The 18711-nt window shown below is 46.3% G+C and overlaps 1 protein-coding gene across 3 annotated transcripts in view; it reads right to left on the bottom strand.

Annotated features, from left to right (window-relative positions):
- The window catches only part of GRAMD2A (GRAM domain containing 2A), a 73219-nt gene extending 61888 nt beyond the window's left edge, over positions 1-11331 (bottom strand). For 2 of the 3 annotated variants that reach the window (XM_061595589.1, XM_061595590.1), the window contains exons 1-2: positions 11250-11331; positions 10844-10958 (exon numbers count right to left, since the gene is read on the bottom strand). Coding sequence is in view for 1 of the 3 variants with exons in the window: in XM_061595595.1 (XP_061451579.1) it covers positions 11051-11193 (143 nt within the window). In the remaining 2 variants the exon portion in view is untranslated. Of the gene's footprint in view, positions 1-10843; positions 10959-11050; positions 11216-11249 lie in introns of those variants that run through there. The other variant, XM_061595595.1, reaches the window with a different exon arrangement.
- Positions 11332-18711: the final 7380 nt, after the last annotated feature.

The raw sequence follows: 18711 nt of genomic DNA, 5'->3' as shown, positions 1-18711 counted from the left end.
AAACTTTACAAACTGTAACCAACAACAACTTTAAAAAATAAATCAATCTAAATGTTGCATGGAGTACAGCAGGAATTGCCCAAGGTGGTGCCCTTCGGATAACGCTGGATTACAACTCCCATCAGCCTTAGCCAGCATGGCTGATGGGGGAGTAGTAGTCCAACATCATCCGGAGGGCATCTGGACTAACCCCTGGAGCACAATGTCTTCATGACCACAGTCACCTGACATTAGACAACAATATTGACTATGGAGGCAATTATCCCTCCATAATGAAATCAGACTTGTTGAAATGGTATTCAGGTTAGAAAGAGTTCACAGAATGCTAGGAGGTGTGGATGATGTAAGGCTGAAAGGTGGGAGGGTGTATGTGTGAGTGAGAGTCCCCCGTGGGTTTTGAAAGTGAAAAATGGCTGGTTTTGACAGTTAGAGTTAGACAGGGAATTGACTTGGAGGAGATAAGATTAGGGATTGTGAAGTCATCATCTAGGCAGAGGGGCTGGGGCATTAAAGGAGGTTTTATTGTGGTTAGAAGGGTCACATAGGTAGGCAGAACAGGTACAACAACATCTTAATCAATAACTATCAACATTCAATATCTTGTAAATAATAACGTTGATTTGTTTGTTTTAAAATCCTGCATATCAGCTGAGTTCCATGCGTTACCAAATCAGGGTCCAATTTATACCTACATCGATTACACTGACAGTCTGCACCAGCAGTCACCTTTGGGGAGAAAAGGTGGTGGGGCTGACGCTTGGGGGTTCAGAGGGCATATGTGACCCAGGCTGAGGGAGACTTCCTGGGGGGCATATCCTGATCCAGGCATGGAGAATCAGGAGGTGGAATCTCAGAGACATACAGGAAGATCACACCCTCCCCCAGTTGTGGGCAAAGATCAGTCCAGAGCGATTTTTGGTGGCTGGGCAGAGCAATCTCAGATTACCTCTTGCCTACACTAGTGTAGTGGCAAATTCAGAAGTGCAGAGCCCCTTCATGATAGTCACAGCTACACCCCCTAACAGCCACACCCCTTCTAAGATTATACAGCCTAATATTATAGAATAACCTGGCCAAGTTTGAATACTGCTTTCTGCTTCTCTATCCTTGTTAATGCCTTCTCTCACAACAACAGAAGTCCCTAGGAGCCAATCAGCATGAAAGGGAAATGTGTTAACTACTGAGCAGAGTCTTCTCAGTGGCCGACTCCCTTTCACTCTGATTGGTTCCAATCAGCAGGAACAGACAAGGAAGTACAGTAGAAGACTCTTCTCAGTGGCTAACACAATCCCCTTTCACGCTGATTGGCTCGTAGACATAGGGACCCTGCTGGGACCATACTCCCAAAAAAGTAAAGGGTCTAAGACACACACCCCCGAGACGACTACACCCCAGCTTGCCTATATATGCCTAGCAAGATATCCACAAACCTGTCCTGCCCTGTTTAACCTCTGTGAGCTCTATGAATAAATTTCTTGTGTACAGCCTGCTGGCAAACTCTAACCATTGCAGTGAAGCCCGCTGATGTTTTCCAATATTGGGAGACTCCTGCTCTGCCCCCTGTAAGTAACAGTATCACAAAGCCTTTATGTACTGTCAGCCCCCTTGGTTGCAAAGGGATGGATAAAAGAGCCAAGGTGTGTGTGGGGTGTTTTTTTTTTACATGATACCCAGTACAGGCCCAAAGATCTTTGGCAATGCTTATTTTCAAGGCATGTGAGCCCCCATCTTTATGCAAGTTACCAGATATTGATCGATTATTTCTGCTTTGATAGCAACCCATTTATCTCTATGCCCAAATTTCCCACACTGTCAACCAAGATAGATTTTTATTTTTACAACTCACCATTCAGGGTGGGATGCTGAAGTGAGATGGCTAAACAGTAAAGGCTATAGACATAAAATTCATTGTGCTAGGAGCGGGGGGGGGGCACCACAGCTCAGTAACAGAACACGTTTTGCATGCAGAAAGTACCAGGTTCAATCCCCACCATCCCAGTAAAAGGAGAGGGCAATTGGGTAAGCCAGAGCTCTGTCCAAGGCCCTGGAGTCAGTGTAGACAGTATTAGGTAGCATCCACATGACTTTGTGCTTCCAAGCCAAAACTACAGCTATGCCTTGAAGAACCAGGTCACTCAGCATGTGCAGAAATAGCTACTATTATCCACGATTCCAGGATATAGCCTGAAGGCACATGATGCAGCAGCCTTACTGAAGCCGAGCAGTTCTGGGTCTGGTCAGTGCCTGGATCAGAACGTAAGAAGAGCCCTGCGAGATCTGGCCAAATGCCCATCAAGTTCCGCATTCTGTCCTCACAGAGGCCAACCAAACACCCACAGGAAGCCTGCAAGCAGGACCTGAGTGCTATGCAGAGCCAAGCTGCCCCTGACAGCGGAGGGAAAACATGGCCACAGTGGCTAGGAGCCACTGACAGTCTTTTCCTCCACAGATTTATCTAATCCTCTTTTAAAGCCACCAAGTTGGGGGCCATCACTTCATCTTGTGGGAGCCAATTCATGTTGTGTCATGTTATGGTTTATTTCTAGGCTGCCTTTTGACCAAAAAGGCCCCCAAAGGCGGCTTACACACAAACAGAAAAACAAAAATACAAAATACAAATAAGAACAACACAATTTACAAAAATTCAAGCCAACAAAATCCTAGCATTTCTAAAAAGCAACAATATGCTTCTAAAAAACAAAATATGCAGGCTTTCTCAAATACATGTCGGATATGAGACCGCATGGGAACTTTATGGGTTCCACGAGGGATGGGAGATGAAAACTGCAAACCTTGCAAGCAAACAGCCTGCATCAGCAATCTTTAGCAAAGAGGCTATAAGCCAGGTGTGAGAAACCGTTGGCCCGCCAGATGTTGCTGAATCACAACTCTCATCAGCCCCAGCAAGCACGGCCAATGCCCAGGAATTATGGGAGATGTGGCCCAGGAACAGCTGGAGGACCAAACGTTTCTCAGAGCTGCTGCAAACCAACACGCTGTTCTTTCCTTTGATACCTTTTCATCCCAGACTGACTTCACTGTGCATAATAATTTGCTCATTGCTCCCTTGAAGCAATACAGCCTGAACTAGATTCTCCATGGTGGCCTCATGTCGCTTCCAGATGGCACATTTTTCACTTCCTGACTAACGCTCAGATGAACTTTGCCCAGTCACTCTATGCTTTTTGTCACCCATGATCACTTCTTCTCGCAGACCCAACCAGGAGGATGCTTCTGTTGTCAGGCCCAGTGTTGCTCAACATCTTTATAAAGATTTATAAGATTTTGGACAGCTAGGGGAGAGCGACAGCTGACACCACATAAGCCACTATCAAGATTTAAAACCCTCCTGACAGGCTGAGACATTGGGCTGTAGGTCCCACTCAGAGCAGACCCACTGAAATTAATGGACCTAAGTCAGTCATGCCCATTAATTTCAATAGGTCTACTCTGAGTAGGAATAGCATGGGATACAACCCCCATCTTTATGCAAGTTACTAGACAAGTGATTTATTCTTTCTGCTTCGATGGCAACCTAGTTATCTCTATGCCCAAATTTCCCACTCTGTCAAGCAAGATAGATTTTTATTTTTACAAACTGGCAAAACATAGTACCAAACCCCCTGCCCCAGACACACAACAACCAAACTTAAAAACACTAACACAGCAATTTGCCGCCGCCAACCCCAAATGCGATGTGGTTATATAAACACAACAGAGGGATACCAAGGCTTAAAACTAAGGCTGCTGTTTTGTCCCATTTTTAGAACGTTAAGTTCATCCTGATTAGGAGGCCAACAGCTGTTGGCCTCATTCTGCAAGGGCTGCTGGCTGGCTTGCTGAGTCCCAGAAATACCCATCCACATCGCTGCATCTTGCCCAGAAGAATTTCAGAACGGATTCACAGATGGCCATCTCTCACAGGGAGTTAAGTTGCACAACTGACTTCCCAAATCTGAAGGACCACCTGCTCCCATATGAACCTGTTTATTAACTTGGTCATCAGAGGTTGCGATCTAGATACAGACCCACACACACACAAGGAAGGGCTGTAGCGCAGTGGTAGAGCATCTGCCTTGTGTGCAGAAGGTCCCAGGTTCAACCCCCGGCATCTCCAGATACGGCTAGGAAAGCCTTCCTGTCTGAAGGACTTGATGGCCTTATAGGCCCCTTCCAACTCTACTATTCTATGATTCTATGAAATCCTGGGATGCCACTACCAGCCAGTGTAGGCAATACTGAAATAGATGGGTCAGCTACTAGCAAAATGGCTTTCTTTGTGGCAGTGTCCACTTGTGGAACTTCCCGCTTTACTAGTATTTAGGACCCAGATTAAAAAAAAACAGCCCTTTTATCCGCACATTCAGCGTTACTAGAATTATGCTGCTGAAGGACCAGTTTGCAACCAGTTCTCATCTGGGGGGTGGGAGATGCACTTAACTCATGCAGCGCTGTTGTCTTTTGGGAGGCCTACTCAGAGACGATCCCCATGTAGGATGGGTCACCAGTGGCCCTCCAAACTCCCATCAGCCCCATGGTCAGGGCTCTTGGAAGTTGCAGCCCAGCAACATTTAAAGAACCAAGGACCAGATAGGCCTTTGGGACAATCCAGTAAGTCAGCTGTTATGTTCTAATGCAGTGGTCAAGAATCTGTGGCCCTCTGAATGTTGCTGAGCTCCAGTTCCCATCATCCCCAGCAAGCAGGGCCAACAATCAGGGATGATGGGAACTGTAAGGCCATGGGTTCCCCACCCATGGTCTAAATTAATACTTTTGCAGAATGCATTGGGTTTCTATGAGTCACAGGGGGTGGAGCAAGTGGCTCCGCAGCCTACTGAAGCTCTTTCTGATGCCCTTAGAACAGGGGCAGGGATGGGAGCTGTAGTCCAGCAACATCTAGAGGACCACAGGTTAGCCATCCCTAGAAAGTGGATGTGCAAAGCAGCTCTTCATCTGAGGACTATTCTCCATCCCTGTGTTTTCTCCAAGCAGGCCGAAAGGAAGCTTATGCAAGAGACTGAGACAGCTCAAGTTCGGCCTGTCGCGTCACTATGTGTTGAATCAAGCTCCCATGGGAGGTTTCCTGGAGAATGCCCACACCAAGTCCCCAAAGTTTCGTGCAGCCAGCCTAGATACACAGCCTTTATTCAGTGATGACCTTGTTTCCTTCCACTAGATGGGCATGCCCCAGCCTGCATTCCATTTGAAATTGTGTGCAGGATAGCACAGTGGGGAGGAGAGCCTGGCTGGAAGTCCAGAGTCTGTGAGTTCAAATCACAGGGGTAGCCTGTACAGTTCTTCAAGCACTACAGGAGTACTTACATGACCATCCTTCCATGTGCTTACACAAAATTAATATTCCAAAAGTGCTCTAGGCATTAGGAAGGAGACAATGTGGGTGGCAGAGGGTGTAATAATGGGCATAATCCCAACAGACAACCACAACCCTCACACCAAAATACACACATCTGTTGCTGCTGTGCTCAGGACACTGCTGAGAGCTAGTTTTGGCACAACAGAAACCTGCCAGACTGGTTTGACCAGAGAACACGATGGATTTTTTTAAAAAATGAACACATATACCTTGTCCAAGGCCAAGTCCACAGTACAGGGCTGGCAGCGGTCTGGGGAGGCCTGAGAAAAGTGCTCTCCACCGTGCCTTTCCAAAACGTACCACAGGGTGGAGGGGATGGGCGGTGGCAGGAGTGGTAAATTCAGAGCTTGGAAAAGTTACTTTTTTGAACTACAACTCCCATCAGCCCAATCCAGTGACCATGCTGGCTGGGGCTGATGGGAGTTGTAGTTCAAAAATGTAACTTTTCCAAGCTCTGGTGGTGATGGACTGTTGCTCAGCGGCGGAGCACACATTTTGTGTGTAGAAGGCCCAGGTTCAATCCCCAGCATCTCCAGGTAGTGCTGGGAACATCCCCTGTCTGCTAGCCTGGAGCTTCTTTGCCACTCAGTATAGACAGTACTGATACAGCTGGTATAGCACAGTGGGGAGGAGAGCCTGGCTGGGAGTCCAGAGTCTGTGAGTTCAAATCCCTGCTAATGTCTCCTGGGTGTCAAGGGCCAGCTAAAGATCACCCCCACAGGGAGCGGCTAGGGGTCACGTGACCTGCCACCTGTGCAGCCGAGGGCAAGCTGCATAGTCCCAAGGAGCCCAGTTGCCCCCCAGCTGGCAGTTGCAGACAAGGAAGGGGCTGGCTTGTGCAGCTGTGGCAAGCTGAGCAGGCCCTAGCCAGCTGGGGAGGACTAGCCTCAGAGGGAGGCAATGGAAACCCCCTCTGAATACCGCTTACCATGAACACCCTATTCATAGGGTCGCCATAAGTCAGGATCAACTTGAAGGCAGGCCATTTCCAGTTCCATAGACAGTACTGAGCTAGATGGACCAGTGATTTGATTCAGTATAAGGCAGATTTCCATACTCCTATTTATGGTGGCAAGGGAAGCAGCAGGACCCAGCCCCTCCATCCAAAGCTGTACAGAAAATGGGGGGGGGAGGGTTACAGCTGCACCTCTTCATTATCCCCAATGCCTCGAGGCTCCGACTCCACCACAGCTGGCTTCTGGGGTGGAGCCCAGAGGTATTGGGAACAACAAAGACAGCAGCGGCTACAGCTTCCCGGTCCAGGGCTTCAAGAGCCAGTGTGATGTCTAGATGTGGCTAGAGTCTCGGACTAGGACCTGGGAGGCCACAATTCAAATCCCCACTCAGCCATGAAGCTTGCTGGGTGACCTTGGGCCAGTCACTGTCTCTCAGCCTAACCTATCTCACAGGGCTGGTGAGGGTAAAACAGAGAGGGGGGAGAACCACGTACATCACCTTGAGCTCCCTGGAGGAAAGGTGGGATATAAATGTAATAATAAATAAAGAAATAAAATCACAATGGGGAGACCTTAGGTGCTAACATCAGCTGCAGCGATGCCTCAAAAGGGCCTCCCGGCCCCAGTTTTTGCCCACCATGCTGGCCTCAGGCCTGCTACAGTACCACCTCTATTCCTCTCAATCGCTGCTAGCCATGATGGCTATGTTCTACCTCCACTGTTGGAGGTAGTGTGCCTGGGAGTACCAGCTGCTGGGAGTCATCAGCGGGGAGAGGGTAGTTGCACTCAGGTCCTGCTTGTGGGCTTCCCAGAGGCACCTGGCTAGCCACTGAGACCGAAAACAGGATGTTAGACTAGATGGGCCTTTGGCCTGATCCTGTAGGGCTTCTCTTACGTTGCCTCTACAGAGCTGTCATCTTTACACGACCCTACTCCTTCACAGACAGATCCCAAGCCTGTCAGCCACAGCACACACAGAGATCTCAAAGCAACCAACAATAAGCACTTGGGACGCTGAGGACATTTAAGAGGAGACATTTGTCAGTTTTCTGGCACATACAGACATCACAGCTGTCATGGACAGCAGGAAGCTGCTTTGCACCAGGTCAAACCGTTGGTCCACTGAGTTCAGTATTGTCTGTGCTGATTGGTGCCAGCTCTCCAGAAATCTTAACTGGAGACTGAACCTGGGACCTTCTGCATGCAAAGCAAGTGCTCTACCACTCTATTACCATCCTTCTCCAGGCCTAAATTTCCAACCCCTCTCCTTTTAAAAAACTTGCCAGGAAAGAGACCCCTCCAAAACGCAGGAGAACATCTACTACGTCAGTGTCCAAAAATTATATCGACCTGGGCAAAAGAGAGCTAGGGTCTTATTTGGGGAATGGGGGCAGTTATTGCCCTGCTAGGCAGAGCAGTTAAGTCCCATCTCTTAGCCTCTGTTACTTTGCCACCATTAACAACAGCTTCTTGACACAGCTACAGAGACAAAGCTACATTCAGCGGACAGCCCAATGGCTAAGTTGTTTGGAAACATACAGTTCTTTCGAAAAGCTGTAGCCACCCTGCATAGCATCACCCCCCCCAAACTTCAAGGTCACATGATGCCCCAATTTTACATATCCCTGCATATGTCACAGAGGGGGGGCAGTCTTTCCGCTCAAAAGAAAGCACTCAGCAAGCGAGAAACACCAAAAATAATTAGCATGCCCAAGTGTAGCAAACGAAAACATAACAAAAGAAAAGAAAGGAGGAGAGGTGGAAAGAAATCAGACATTATGTCCTAACTGGCAGAGATAGATGTGTAATGGTGCAAAGCAAACAATGCCAGGTCTGTTAGAGCAGAGAACTGCAGGCCTCCCAGACGGTCTAGTTCAAGCAATCTCACCCGATGCTGAGAGCAGAATTTCCAAAATCATGCAATAAAGAGCTTCATCAGCTGGCAGCCCCAAGAGCCTGGCAAATCCACCCTGCAAATTGCCCAAACGGAAAAGTGGGGGGAGGAGATGGCAGCAGAGGATCCCCAAGCACCACCTGAAGTGAGGACATAGCTACACATTCTGAAAGGAAAGTTGCCTAACTCATCAAATACAGGCTTCTAAAAACTTGCACCTGGGAATCATTAACACACAGAAGCCTGCATGCATCTGCTGCAAAACACGCCTGGCCCTGTCTCCTGTGTCCTTCGCTGTTGTTGGGTCTGGGGAATCAGAACGCCAAAGCTTGAGCAGAAGACACTTCCCCATCAGTTTGGTTCCACAACTCAGCAGCAAGAAAGACAGAATTATATACGGAGAAATGGCAAGGAATTACGGCTTCCAGATCTGCCACTCAACCTCTCCCTGCCCAACACAGCTGAATGATGCAATCTGAGCAATTGGGACATGTGCCTTTGGACAGCATGGCATCGCACCTAAAGCTGGAGGAGAGGCGGGCATTGACTGGAAGCATCAAGACTCTAATCCTGGAGTTTAAAAAAACTTAGGCGATAAGTCAAATATCTGAAAAAGCCATCCATGTTATCCAAATCTCTTTAGAAGTCCTCTGTGCTATCTTTTAGAAGCACCAGAATCAAACTCATCTTCAAAAACTGAACTCATTCTTGCAGTCTGTTCCTATATATAGTGTCTCATCTTGACAGAATGAAAAGGGTTAGGGATTTATTTTAAATGTATTTATTTAAAATGTTCCAAGCCCCCACCCCCTTCATCATGAACAATCCCAGGAGAACTTATAACCACAAAGAACCATTCCATTTCACACAACAACAGAAAAGATAAAATATCATGAGTAAAAACCAACACACATGAAAAATCTTTAAGACTGCAACGTCTTCATTACTTTTACCACAAGTCTAGCTGAATTAACATCCTTCAAAAGCCTGAGGAAAGAGATCCAAAGTTGGTGCCAAAACAAAAAAAAGGCAGTCAGCACAAACTGTACCTCCAAAGAGTGTACATCCCATTAAACAGAGTGCCAACACAGAGAAGGCCTTTGAAACCTACTCCTGAATTGATTTGCTCACTGGGTGGTGCTGAGCAATTAATCTCTCAATATCAATTCTCCCATTGGCAAAACAGGATTTATTTATTTTTTAAAACTATCCTACTTGATCAGGTAGTTGTAAAGAAAGACAACAAAGCGTAGAAAATTATAGTAGGTGTGTAATTGCCCCTGCTGTGCAGAGGATCATCCTGGGACACCATCACTGCTAGAAGATGCTACAAGTAAATGTGCTTAACCCCCCAAGGGATAATTTCTGAGAAGTCCTGACACAAATTAATCAGTTTTTCAGACCCCTTCCTGTAGTAAGCAAACCAACAGCAGAATACTCCTATTAAATGGCATTGTTTATCCCACCCTTCCTCCCAAAGGCTCAGGTCAACATACATAGCTCTTCCCACCCCATGTTACATCATCACAACAACCGTATGAGGTAGGTTAGGCTGAGAGGCAGTGACTGGCCTACCCAGCAAGCTTCATGGATGATTGGGATGGTGGCGGTGAACCTGGTTCTCCCCAGTCCTAGCCACCACTCTAATCACGACACCAAACAGGCTCTCTTTCAAACATAGATAAGGAAACTGCAGCGCTCCGCATGTTGCTGGACTACACCTCTCACCATTTTTGACCACCAGTCATTCTGGCTGCTGCTGATGGGAGGCGGAATCCAACAGCATCAGAGGGCCACGGGTGCCCCATTCCTGCTTTAGAGGGAGACGTGGTGTGGGCAGGAACTAAGAACCCAAGAGGAAAGCACTGACAAGGTAGAATTCACACCAACAGCCAGGGCCTGCAAAGTCTACTTGCCACATTATCAGTGACGCCTGGTGGCTCCAAGTCAGTGGAATCTGCTCCAGGTTTTAGCTCAAACTTTCAAGGAGTTATGGCAGCTCCAGGTCAGTGGGGCAGTGGAATCCGCTCTGGGTTTTAGTCTAAACTTTCACGGAGCTGTCCGAAGCGCACACTCCTTGAAAGTTCAAACTAAAACTAAAACTCTGAGCGGATTCTACTGCCTCACTGACATGAAGCCACCACTGCTATAAGAACAAGGACTTGGGCGGCACAGGCTATTCTGGCATCCAGCCTGGAGACCCGCAGCAAGGCTGTTGATGAATGCCCTCTACAGCTCCCCGCTGCCATCGTGGGACCCACAAAGTCCCTCTGTGCCACTAGGCTGAACTCCCTCTCCCCAAAGAGAGCAACAAAGAGGGCAGATTTGCCACCACAAGCCAAGCCATGGAAACGCAGCTTCAGCGACGCTCCCTTCACAGTGGCAGCGCCAGGGCAGAAGTCCAGGGCCCCACTCAGCAGAACGATCGAATGGCGCCCCCCCCCCCACAGAAGCAGGGCTGGGCTTGCCACAATTTGCACTAAGCGGAGGTACCCACACTACCGTGATAAGGGGGGCAGGGGAGTCCCCTGAAGTCCAGAGTCTACATTTACCGCATCACTGGGGGCATGGAACCCCACTCGTGACCCTCTCCCGACCCCGCCTGGCGGGACCCCTTACCCTTCGCTGAAGCGGCTGCCTTGGCCCAAAAGGTTCCAGACGACTGCATAAGCCAAGGCACCAGCGAAGCTGCCGGCCTCGATCCCACCGCCGCGGAGATCCAGAAGGGACGAGTCTGGAGGGAAATCATTTGCCCTAATTAGGACCAGAGCGACGGCAGAAGCGCCTTGGTCCCGCTCTCTCCCCAGCCCGGTCCTAGGCACGTGCAAGGCAACGGGCAGGGGCGGCTGCTGCTCCCCGCATTCCTGAGCCTCGGGGCGACAGCAAGACAAGGACCCTCCGACCCGCCATCCCGAGGCGCGCCCGAGACGCGGAGCCCCTTGCCCCGCTCCCAAGTCCCAGCTACGCATCCCGTCCCCCGTTCCCACGTACAATCCGACACGGGGGAGTGATGTAACCCGCGTACCTGCCCGGCGGCCCCGAGCGATCCCCCCTCCGCGGAGCCGTCATTCCCGGCAGCTCGCGATCGCCCGGCACAGGCCCCGCCCGATCGCTCCCCTATTGGTGGCGGCGGGTCACATCCCCCGCGCGCTACCCCATCCGCGCGCTCTTATTGGCTGACTCCGTGACTATCCAGATCAAGTCCCGCCCTCAGGACTTGGGAGAGGTGCGTGGCTGAGGTCTTGCTTCTTAAAGGGGACGCGTCTTCCAGCGGGCTGGATGGAGCTCACCAGCTCATCCCTGCATTCCGGTAATAAGGGGAGGAGGGTGCGGGGCATCCATCGTTAGGGCTCCTGTCCCAGGTGGGCAAGGCTTGTAGCACGATCTTTATGCACTTCAGTGGGTTGCTGTCCCCAGTATGTGAGCAAAAGGCTGTAGCCCTGCAACCCGAGCCTAGTGACGTTTACTCGCATGTTAACTCCAACTGTAGTGGGGCTTAATTCCCCAGAAAATAAAGAGTGCGTAAGAGTATTGCTCTTATGCCTGTTTCCTTGGAAGCGTGCCTCATTGAGTGGAACGGGTTTATTGCTTGGTAAAATCAACAAAGGATCTTGTGACACCTTAAAGACGAGTAAATTTATGATGGCACAAGCCTTCATGCAACAAAGTCCGCTTCATCCAATGCATGAAAAGTAATCGTCAGATGAAGATGTATATATTTTATTTATTTAAAATATTTCTATCCCGCCCTTCTACCCTACACTAGGGCACTCGGCAGCTACAATAAAATAGCACACATATATAATAAAACACACAATAAAAACACAAACATTGCAGTAAATTGAAATGCAAAAAATACAATTAAAATACATAAAATGCATTATGCATACACATACACACACATACAAACATACATACGTGTATATATGTGCATACACATATAAGAGAGTGAGAATAAAAGAATTTAAAAGATAAAAATAAAAGATAAAAAAAACTTTAAACTGTGTCAGGCTGACCCGGGAGTCACAACCAAAGGCTCTCCGGGACAAAATAGTTTTTACAAGTTTCTGGAAAACCATCAGGGAGGGAGCAAAGCAGGCTTCTTGGGGCAGGGAATTCCAAAGTCTGGAAGCCACAATGTAAAAGGCTGTGCCCGCATGCCTGTCAATCTAATTTCTTTCATTCCAGGCACGCAGAGGAGACTAGAGGCAGATGATCTTAAATGCAGGGTAGGAACATATGGATGTAAGCGGTCCCTTAAGTACACTGGTCTAAGGCCGTTTAGGGCTTTAAAGGTCAAAACCAGCACTTTGAATTGGGCTCGGAAACAAATTGGGAGCCAGTGTATATATATTATATACACATGGGTGTAAAAGAAAACAGTGTAAACGTTGGATGATAAAGAACAATGAAATGCAAAAGGACATGCTGTCACATCCACACTGTACATTTAAAGAACATTTAAAGCACAGGGCTTCCGCCCCCCCAAAGAATCCTGCGAACTGTAGTTTGTTAAGCATGCTGGGAATTGTAGCACTGTGGGGGGTAAACTACAGTTCCCAGGCTTCTTTGGGTGAAGGCATGTGCATTAAATGCTCTTTAAATGTATGGTGTGTGGAGGTGATGATACAGTTGCCTCCTTCAACAGTCTCCTGGCAGCAGCCATTTCATCAGGAGAGAAGGGAAGGAGGCCCATTCCATGAGCTCTGCTGAGAGACCAGCTACATTTGGCTTCTTTTGCCCCTGAACTGTTTCTGTTTCAATGCGCCCTGCATTTCAGATCCTGCACTGAGTGGGGTTTGACTAGATGACCTCAAAGACACCTTCCATTATTCTGTGATTCCATTCACGGCTGCACCCACATCACACCATGCCATATTTATTAATTTGCAGCAGGTCAGAATCAAGGCATGAGTGAGTGTTGCCTGCTCTCCAGCTTCGATTAAATAAGGGCACAGTGGTCTCCCCTGCACTGGCAAGAGATCCTTGACTAATCATTTCCACCTGTAGGTATGTCCCGATACCAACCAGGCTACATGCTCCCACAACACCAGCATTGGGTGGAAAGAGTTTCTTGTTCCTTCAACCTGTCATTGTTATTGATTTCCATTCCTTCAAACAAGTGCCCAGCCTTGTTGCTCTAGGCATCTGCCACAAAAATGAACTTTCACAATCCAGCGCTGCTGAGCCCACTCTGGCACAAACAGGCCAAACACACCCAGGCACTAAAATAACACAGGCTCAATCCGGAAGAATGGCGATTCCTGATGCTGAGTCCTTCACACCCTCTGCACATAAAAAGCAAGGAGCCCTGTGAGAGCATCTCAAAGATCTCTTCTATGCATACCAGCACCATGTCACCCAGTGGCCAACCAGGTGTATGAGTGGCTGGTCATCGGGGCAAGATGGGGCAGAAGCCTACCAGTGTTTTCGCTACTGCATTGCTTAGGATTTGCCTCTTCACATTCTTGAATTTATGCTGATATTAGAAAACACTACCTAGAGCCCTTACTAAAGAAAATGAAGTATTGGAAAATGAAAGAATAAACTTTCTGCTACATGGAACTATCAGAATGTGACTTTTGCAGCAAAGGCTTCCAGCCTCAGGAAAAGATATTTGGAATCAATTTCAGTTAACGGTGGTGTCCACACTAGACATTTAAAGCACTATTATATCACGTTAAACAGTCATGGCTTCCCCCAAAGAATCCTGGGAGCTGTAGTTTGTTAGTTGTTAAGAGACCCCTGTTCCATCACAGTGCTACAATTCCCAGAGTACCCTGAGAAGGATTTATTGTATTTAACTACTACTAGAATTGTAGCCCTGTGAGCAAACTAGGGGTCTCCTAACAATTCTTAGCACACTTAAACTACAGTCCCCAGGATTCTTTGGAAGAAGCCATGACCGCTGATCATAATGCTTTAAATGTATAATGTGGATGTAGCATATGAGTGTACACATTCATTATGATAAGCATCTCCCCCCTTTAAAAAAATTGAAGTTTTGTTTTAGTAAAGACTAATAAAAATATTTCATGTGTACACTTTTATGTGGAGTTCTAAATTATTTTATTTTTATGGTGATCTTTGATACCTCCTGTGGATTAATGCAATAAAATCTATTCTAAAAATATCTAAGATTGAAAAGCCCATGCATATAAAAAGGTCTTTACCTGGCGCTGAAAAGATAATGTAGGTGCCAGGCAAACCTCTCTGGGGAGGTCAGTGGCCTTCACCATTACATCAAATGGCAGTAAATTCCAGACATTGCTACATTGTGTGAAGTATTCCCAGCCTAACCCCTTTAATCTGCTCAGAATGTGAGAGTATTCTGCAATAACTTGCAGGAGCTTAACTAGGCCAGAGGAGCTGTCATCATACAGTATCATTAAGCAGCCTCAGTTATGGAACTGCACTTTCTCTTGGCCAAAAAAAGGATGCTGCATCTTGTGTCCGCACAGACACTTAAAAAACCATTCTGCTGTTTGCTAACAAGACCTGGGTCAAGGGAGTGTATGACTTGCAAAGATTCTACTCCAAAGGTATTGGTACAAATGGGTGCCATCAACTCAGAGAGAAAAGCGGCTTATCAAATGTCTAAGGAAGCATTCTTACAATCTAGGATACTAGACAGGATCTCCAGTGGGGACACTTGTTTCTCTCTCTTCTTCTATCCCTCCCATTGTTTGTGAGGTCATCAACCCAACCCAGGTAGCATCTCTTTAACAACAATGGAGAAACAGTCCCTTGTTCTTAAGTTTGGATAGTATAAAATACAAATATTGTTTACTTTAGTATTGCTCTATACAAATATACACATTCAATCTACTCTATCACTCATGTGATTTATCAACCAAGCTTTCTTTACTCAGGGGTCAGCTCTGGTGCCTATGCCTCATACAGGGATTGTGGGTATCATGCAAGCCTCTGTATAAAATGTAATTAGCATGTGATTATGGCAATGCCAAATCTGAGTGCTTTATATTCTTTGTTGTATTTATTTCTCCTAAGGCCTGGACAATGGGAATCTGGACCCTCTGTTTAGACCAGAGCTGTGTCTTGTGACAATAGCTCTTGTAATGTGGGGTTCCTGCCAAATCTGTCTTGGCTGATAAATCCAGCATGTTGAGTCAGTGGAAGCTGGTCTGTTACAACCCAGCCATTCCCCCCACCCTCCTACCTTCTTGCTTCCAACCAGACCAGGGGATAGCATTGCCTGCCAGTCTTGCTGTTCCTTAGTCTCAGGCTACATGTACACCATTTCCTTTAAAAGCAACAAGATGGTCTCGGTGTGGTTTGAAACAAATCTGTACCCAGCTGTACACATCTTTGCCTGATTGGAATACACTCAGCCCCACTGTTGAAGTCAGACCTTTAAGGGCCACCCACAGCAAAGAGTTTCCATTGGACACTTTCAGGGTTGATGGACCAAAGTTTTGAATTTGGTGTGAAGCTGGCTGGAAGAGAACATGCATCCCATCTCAAAAAACACAGATGTTCAGTAAAAGGAGGTGGAGTTTGACTGATGTTGTGTGCTACCCATTTCACAACAGAGATGGAGACACACTGAAACCAGTATTACTGCAAGTGTATCCATAGCCTCAGTGTTGCCTTTGCATAATTCAAATGAGGCACAAAACTAGAACTGGCTGGTTATGCCTGTCATTGGCTCTGTCTTCACCTAAAGATGGGCTCCCTGCCTTCTACCTTACTTGTCCCTATGGGCACCAGCCACCACTGCTGAAAGTCCACGGAGAATCTATTGTGGATAATAAAAAAGATTTAAAAAACCAGGGTGGGTGCAGCAAATCTTACCTGGACCTGTTAGAATTCAAGACATCCTGGCACATAATTTTGCTTTCAGTGGGGTTCATATCCAATACAGCTAATATCTTAGACTAAGCCTTCTGAACCAGGACTAAAGGTAAAGGTGTCCCCGCACTTGTAGTGCGAGTCATTTCCAAATCTAGGCAGACCGTATATATGGGGTGGGATTGCAAGTTCCTTCCCCGGCCTTTCTTTACCCCCCAGCATATGCCGGGTACTCATTTTACTGACCACTGCGCCATGGAGAATCTACCAGGACTACACCCCTACAATATCCCACACAGCACCTAGCAAACCATGGATGGTGGCAAGTAAAATCTCTAGGTAGACTTCTCAACCTGGCCTAGCAGAGGCAGCCTTTCTCTGTGAGTTTTCTGCATCTAATTCTTGAAGCCCAAGTGAGATCATTGCTGCCTTTACAAGATCAGCCTGCAGCATTGCCGGAAACGGCAAAGCAGACACCTGCCTCATTATGAGATCCCCAGGGAAGTTCCTGCACATCCCCATGGCCCAACCAGCCTCCTGCACAGCTAAAGATGTTCTAACAAGCCCCTGAACCAAATCCGTGCCAGCACTTCTGATATGAATCTGCTCTTTCCGGAAAGTTTCCGTCCTTTTATGTAATCCAAAGAAAGGAAAAGCTGATAGGTAGGATCTATCACATGCTAATCTCCCAGAACAGTAACTGCATTTCAGGGATATAGGGGAAAGATGTGGATGCAAAGGGTATCCTGAATAAAACAGCACTAGCTGAACTTAGTGGAACTTTTCCAAACTAAAATATTGATGGTACCTTACTAAACATAACTGACAAAGAGTGAATATATGTGTATATATAAATTTTGTTACACCATTTGGAATCATGTAATGCAAGACTGTTGCCCAGCTAACAGTGAATCAGTGACAGGATATAGTATTGCTAACAACTCCAAACATGCATTACTTGGATGCTTACAGCATATTATAAAGATTTCAAAATGGCAGTTAATTTGTTAATAGCTGCAAAAATGTCATCAGAAAAAAACATTTTCTAATATAAAACCAGTGGCTTTATATAATATGGGATACAATTGTAACTATGAAGTTAACTGAGCACCTTCATAAAGGTAAACAAACGTGCAGTTAATTAATAAGTCAGTAGATATTTGTTTCATATTGGAGCAATGTGTTAACATCTATCTCCATATGCATTTTCTTCACGCAGAAATCTCAATAATTGCATGAATAAAATGAGAATGAAGGGTTATAGCCAGCTACATCCTACTCAAGAGTAAACCTATTGTCCATTAATGTCTACTCTGAGTAAGACTTAACATTGGATACAATCTGTAGTAAAATTACCTGAGTGTCTTCAGTATTTTTACTTGTCAGACTGTACATGCACACTGCCCTTATAGCACCACATGGGCGATTTTCACATTGACAGCACCAAATGTGCCTTTGTAGTACATGTGGAAACAGAATAGGGGTCACACACTTTACAAGAGGCTGACACAAGCAGACTGGATTTCCACAGGCCAGGATTAGAGGACTGATGATACAAAAGCAAACCCACTTGCACGCTGAAAAAATTGTAAACACTCAGATTCACTATAAAAGCGAATTAGCTCCTTCTGGACAAAGATCACCAGCATATAAAAAAGGTAGAAAGATGCATTTAGAATACTAAGCCATTTTAGTATTGGTAAAGCAGATGTCCTGCTTTTACGCAGCTCCTCAGACTGCCTTCAGCAAGGATCACAAGGCCAGGATTATCACCCTTTCAACTGTCACAACTGACATATGGGCAGGTGGACTATTAAACATTTATGGACTATGGATTTGTTAACTTGACAGGTCTCAGAGACTGGCTGGATGTGATTTACAATTACAGAATTGACTATGCTTTACAGGGCCAGTAGGCAGACTGTTCCCGTTTGGTTAAACGAAGGCAATTTGATCCATAGAAAACTAACCAGCTAGGCTTCAGAAGGGCAGTTCTTCTGGGGGGCTGTTGTTTTGGGTGGATCTTTCCATAGGAAACAAGTTATATCAAGGTCACCTAACCAGTGCATTTGCCTTTGGAGTTGGACTTAATTTGATTGTACTGTATCTGTCAATCATTCTTCTACCAAATAAAATCAGTGATTTGCCAGTTATGAGAAAGCTCTCAGATTTTAGTATAGGATAGCAGTTTCTAAATAAGCTTCGTTTTATGTACTATACAAGGATACAGGATTAGAAATGTTTACAATAGTGAATTCTAAAGAAAGCACACCCTCTAGTGGATGAACTGATAAGTGCACTCAGTGCATGTAATTCTCAAGAGGATCAATCCGGCTGCCATCTTAGTCCAAGATGTGGAATTCCTTACCCTTAAATTACACAGGCACCATCTCCTTTATCTATTGAAGACCTTCCTCTTTCAACAAGACTTTTAAGTTGAGACCTTATCCCAGTCTGCGTGTGTTGGAATTGCTTTTTAATGTTTTTAAACCTTTTTTAAAAAATGTTTTTAACTTTTAAGATGTCTTCAAAGCTTTTTAAAAAAATGTTTTTAAAGATGTTTTGTTTTAATGTATTTTAAAGTCTGCTTTTATGTTTTAAAGTGTTTCTAGTGCTTTTGTTTGCCGCCCTGGGCTCCTGCTGGGAGGGAGGGATATAAATAAATAAAATGGCAT

This window comes from Rhineura floridana, chromosome 14 (assembly GCF_030035675.1).
Source record: "Rhineura floridana isolate rRhiFlo1 chromosome 14, rRhiFlo1.hap2, whole genome shotgun sequence".
Classification (NCBI taxonomy): Eukaryota; Metazoa; Chordata; class Lepidosauria; order Squamata; family Rhineuridae; genus Rhineura; species Rhineura floridana.
This window is presented reverse-complemented; position numbering and strand designations above follow the sequence as displayed.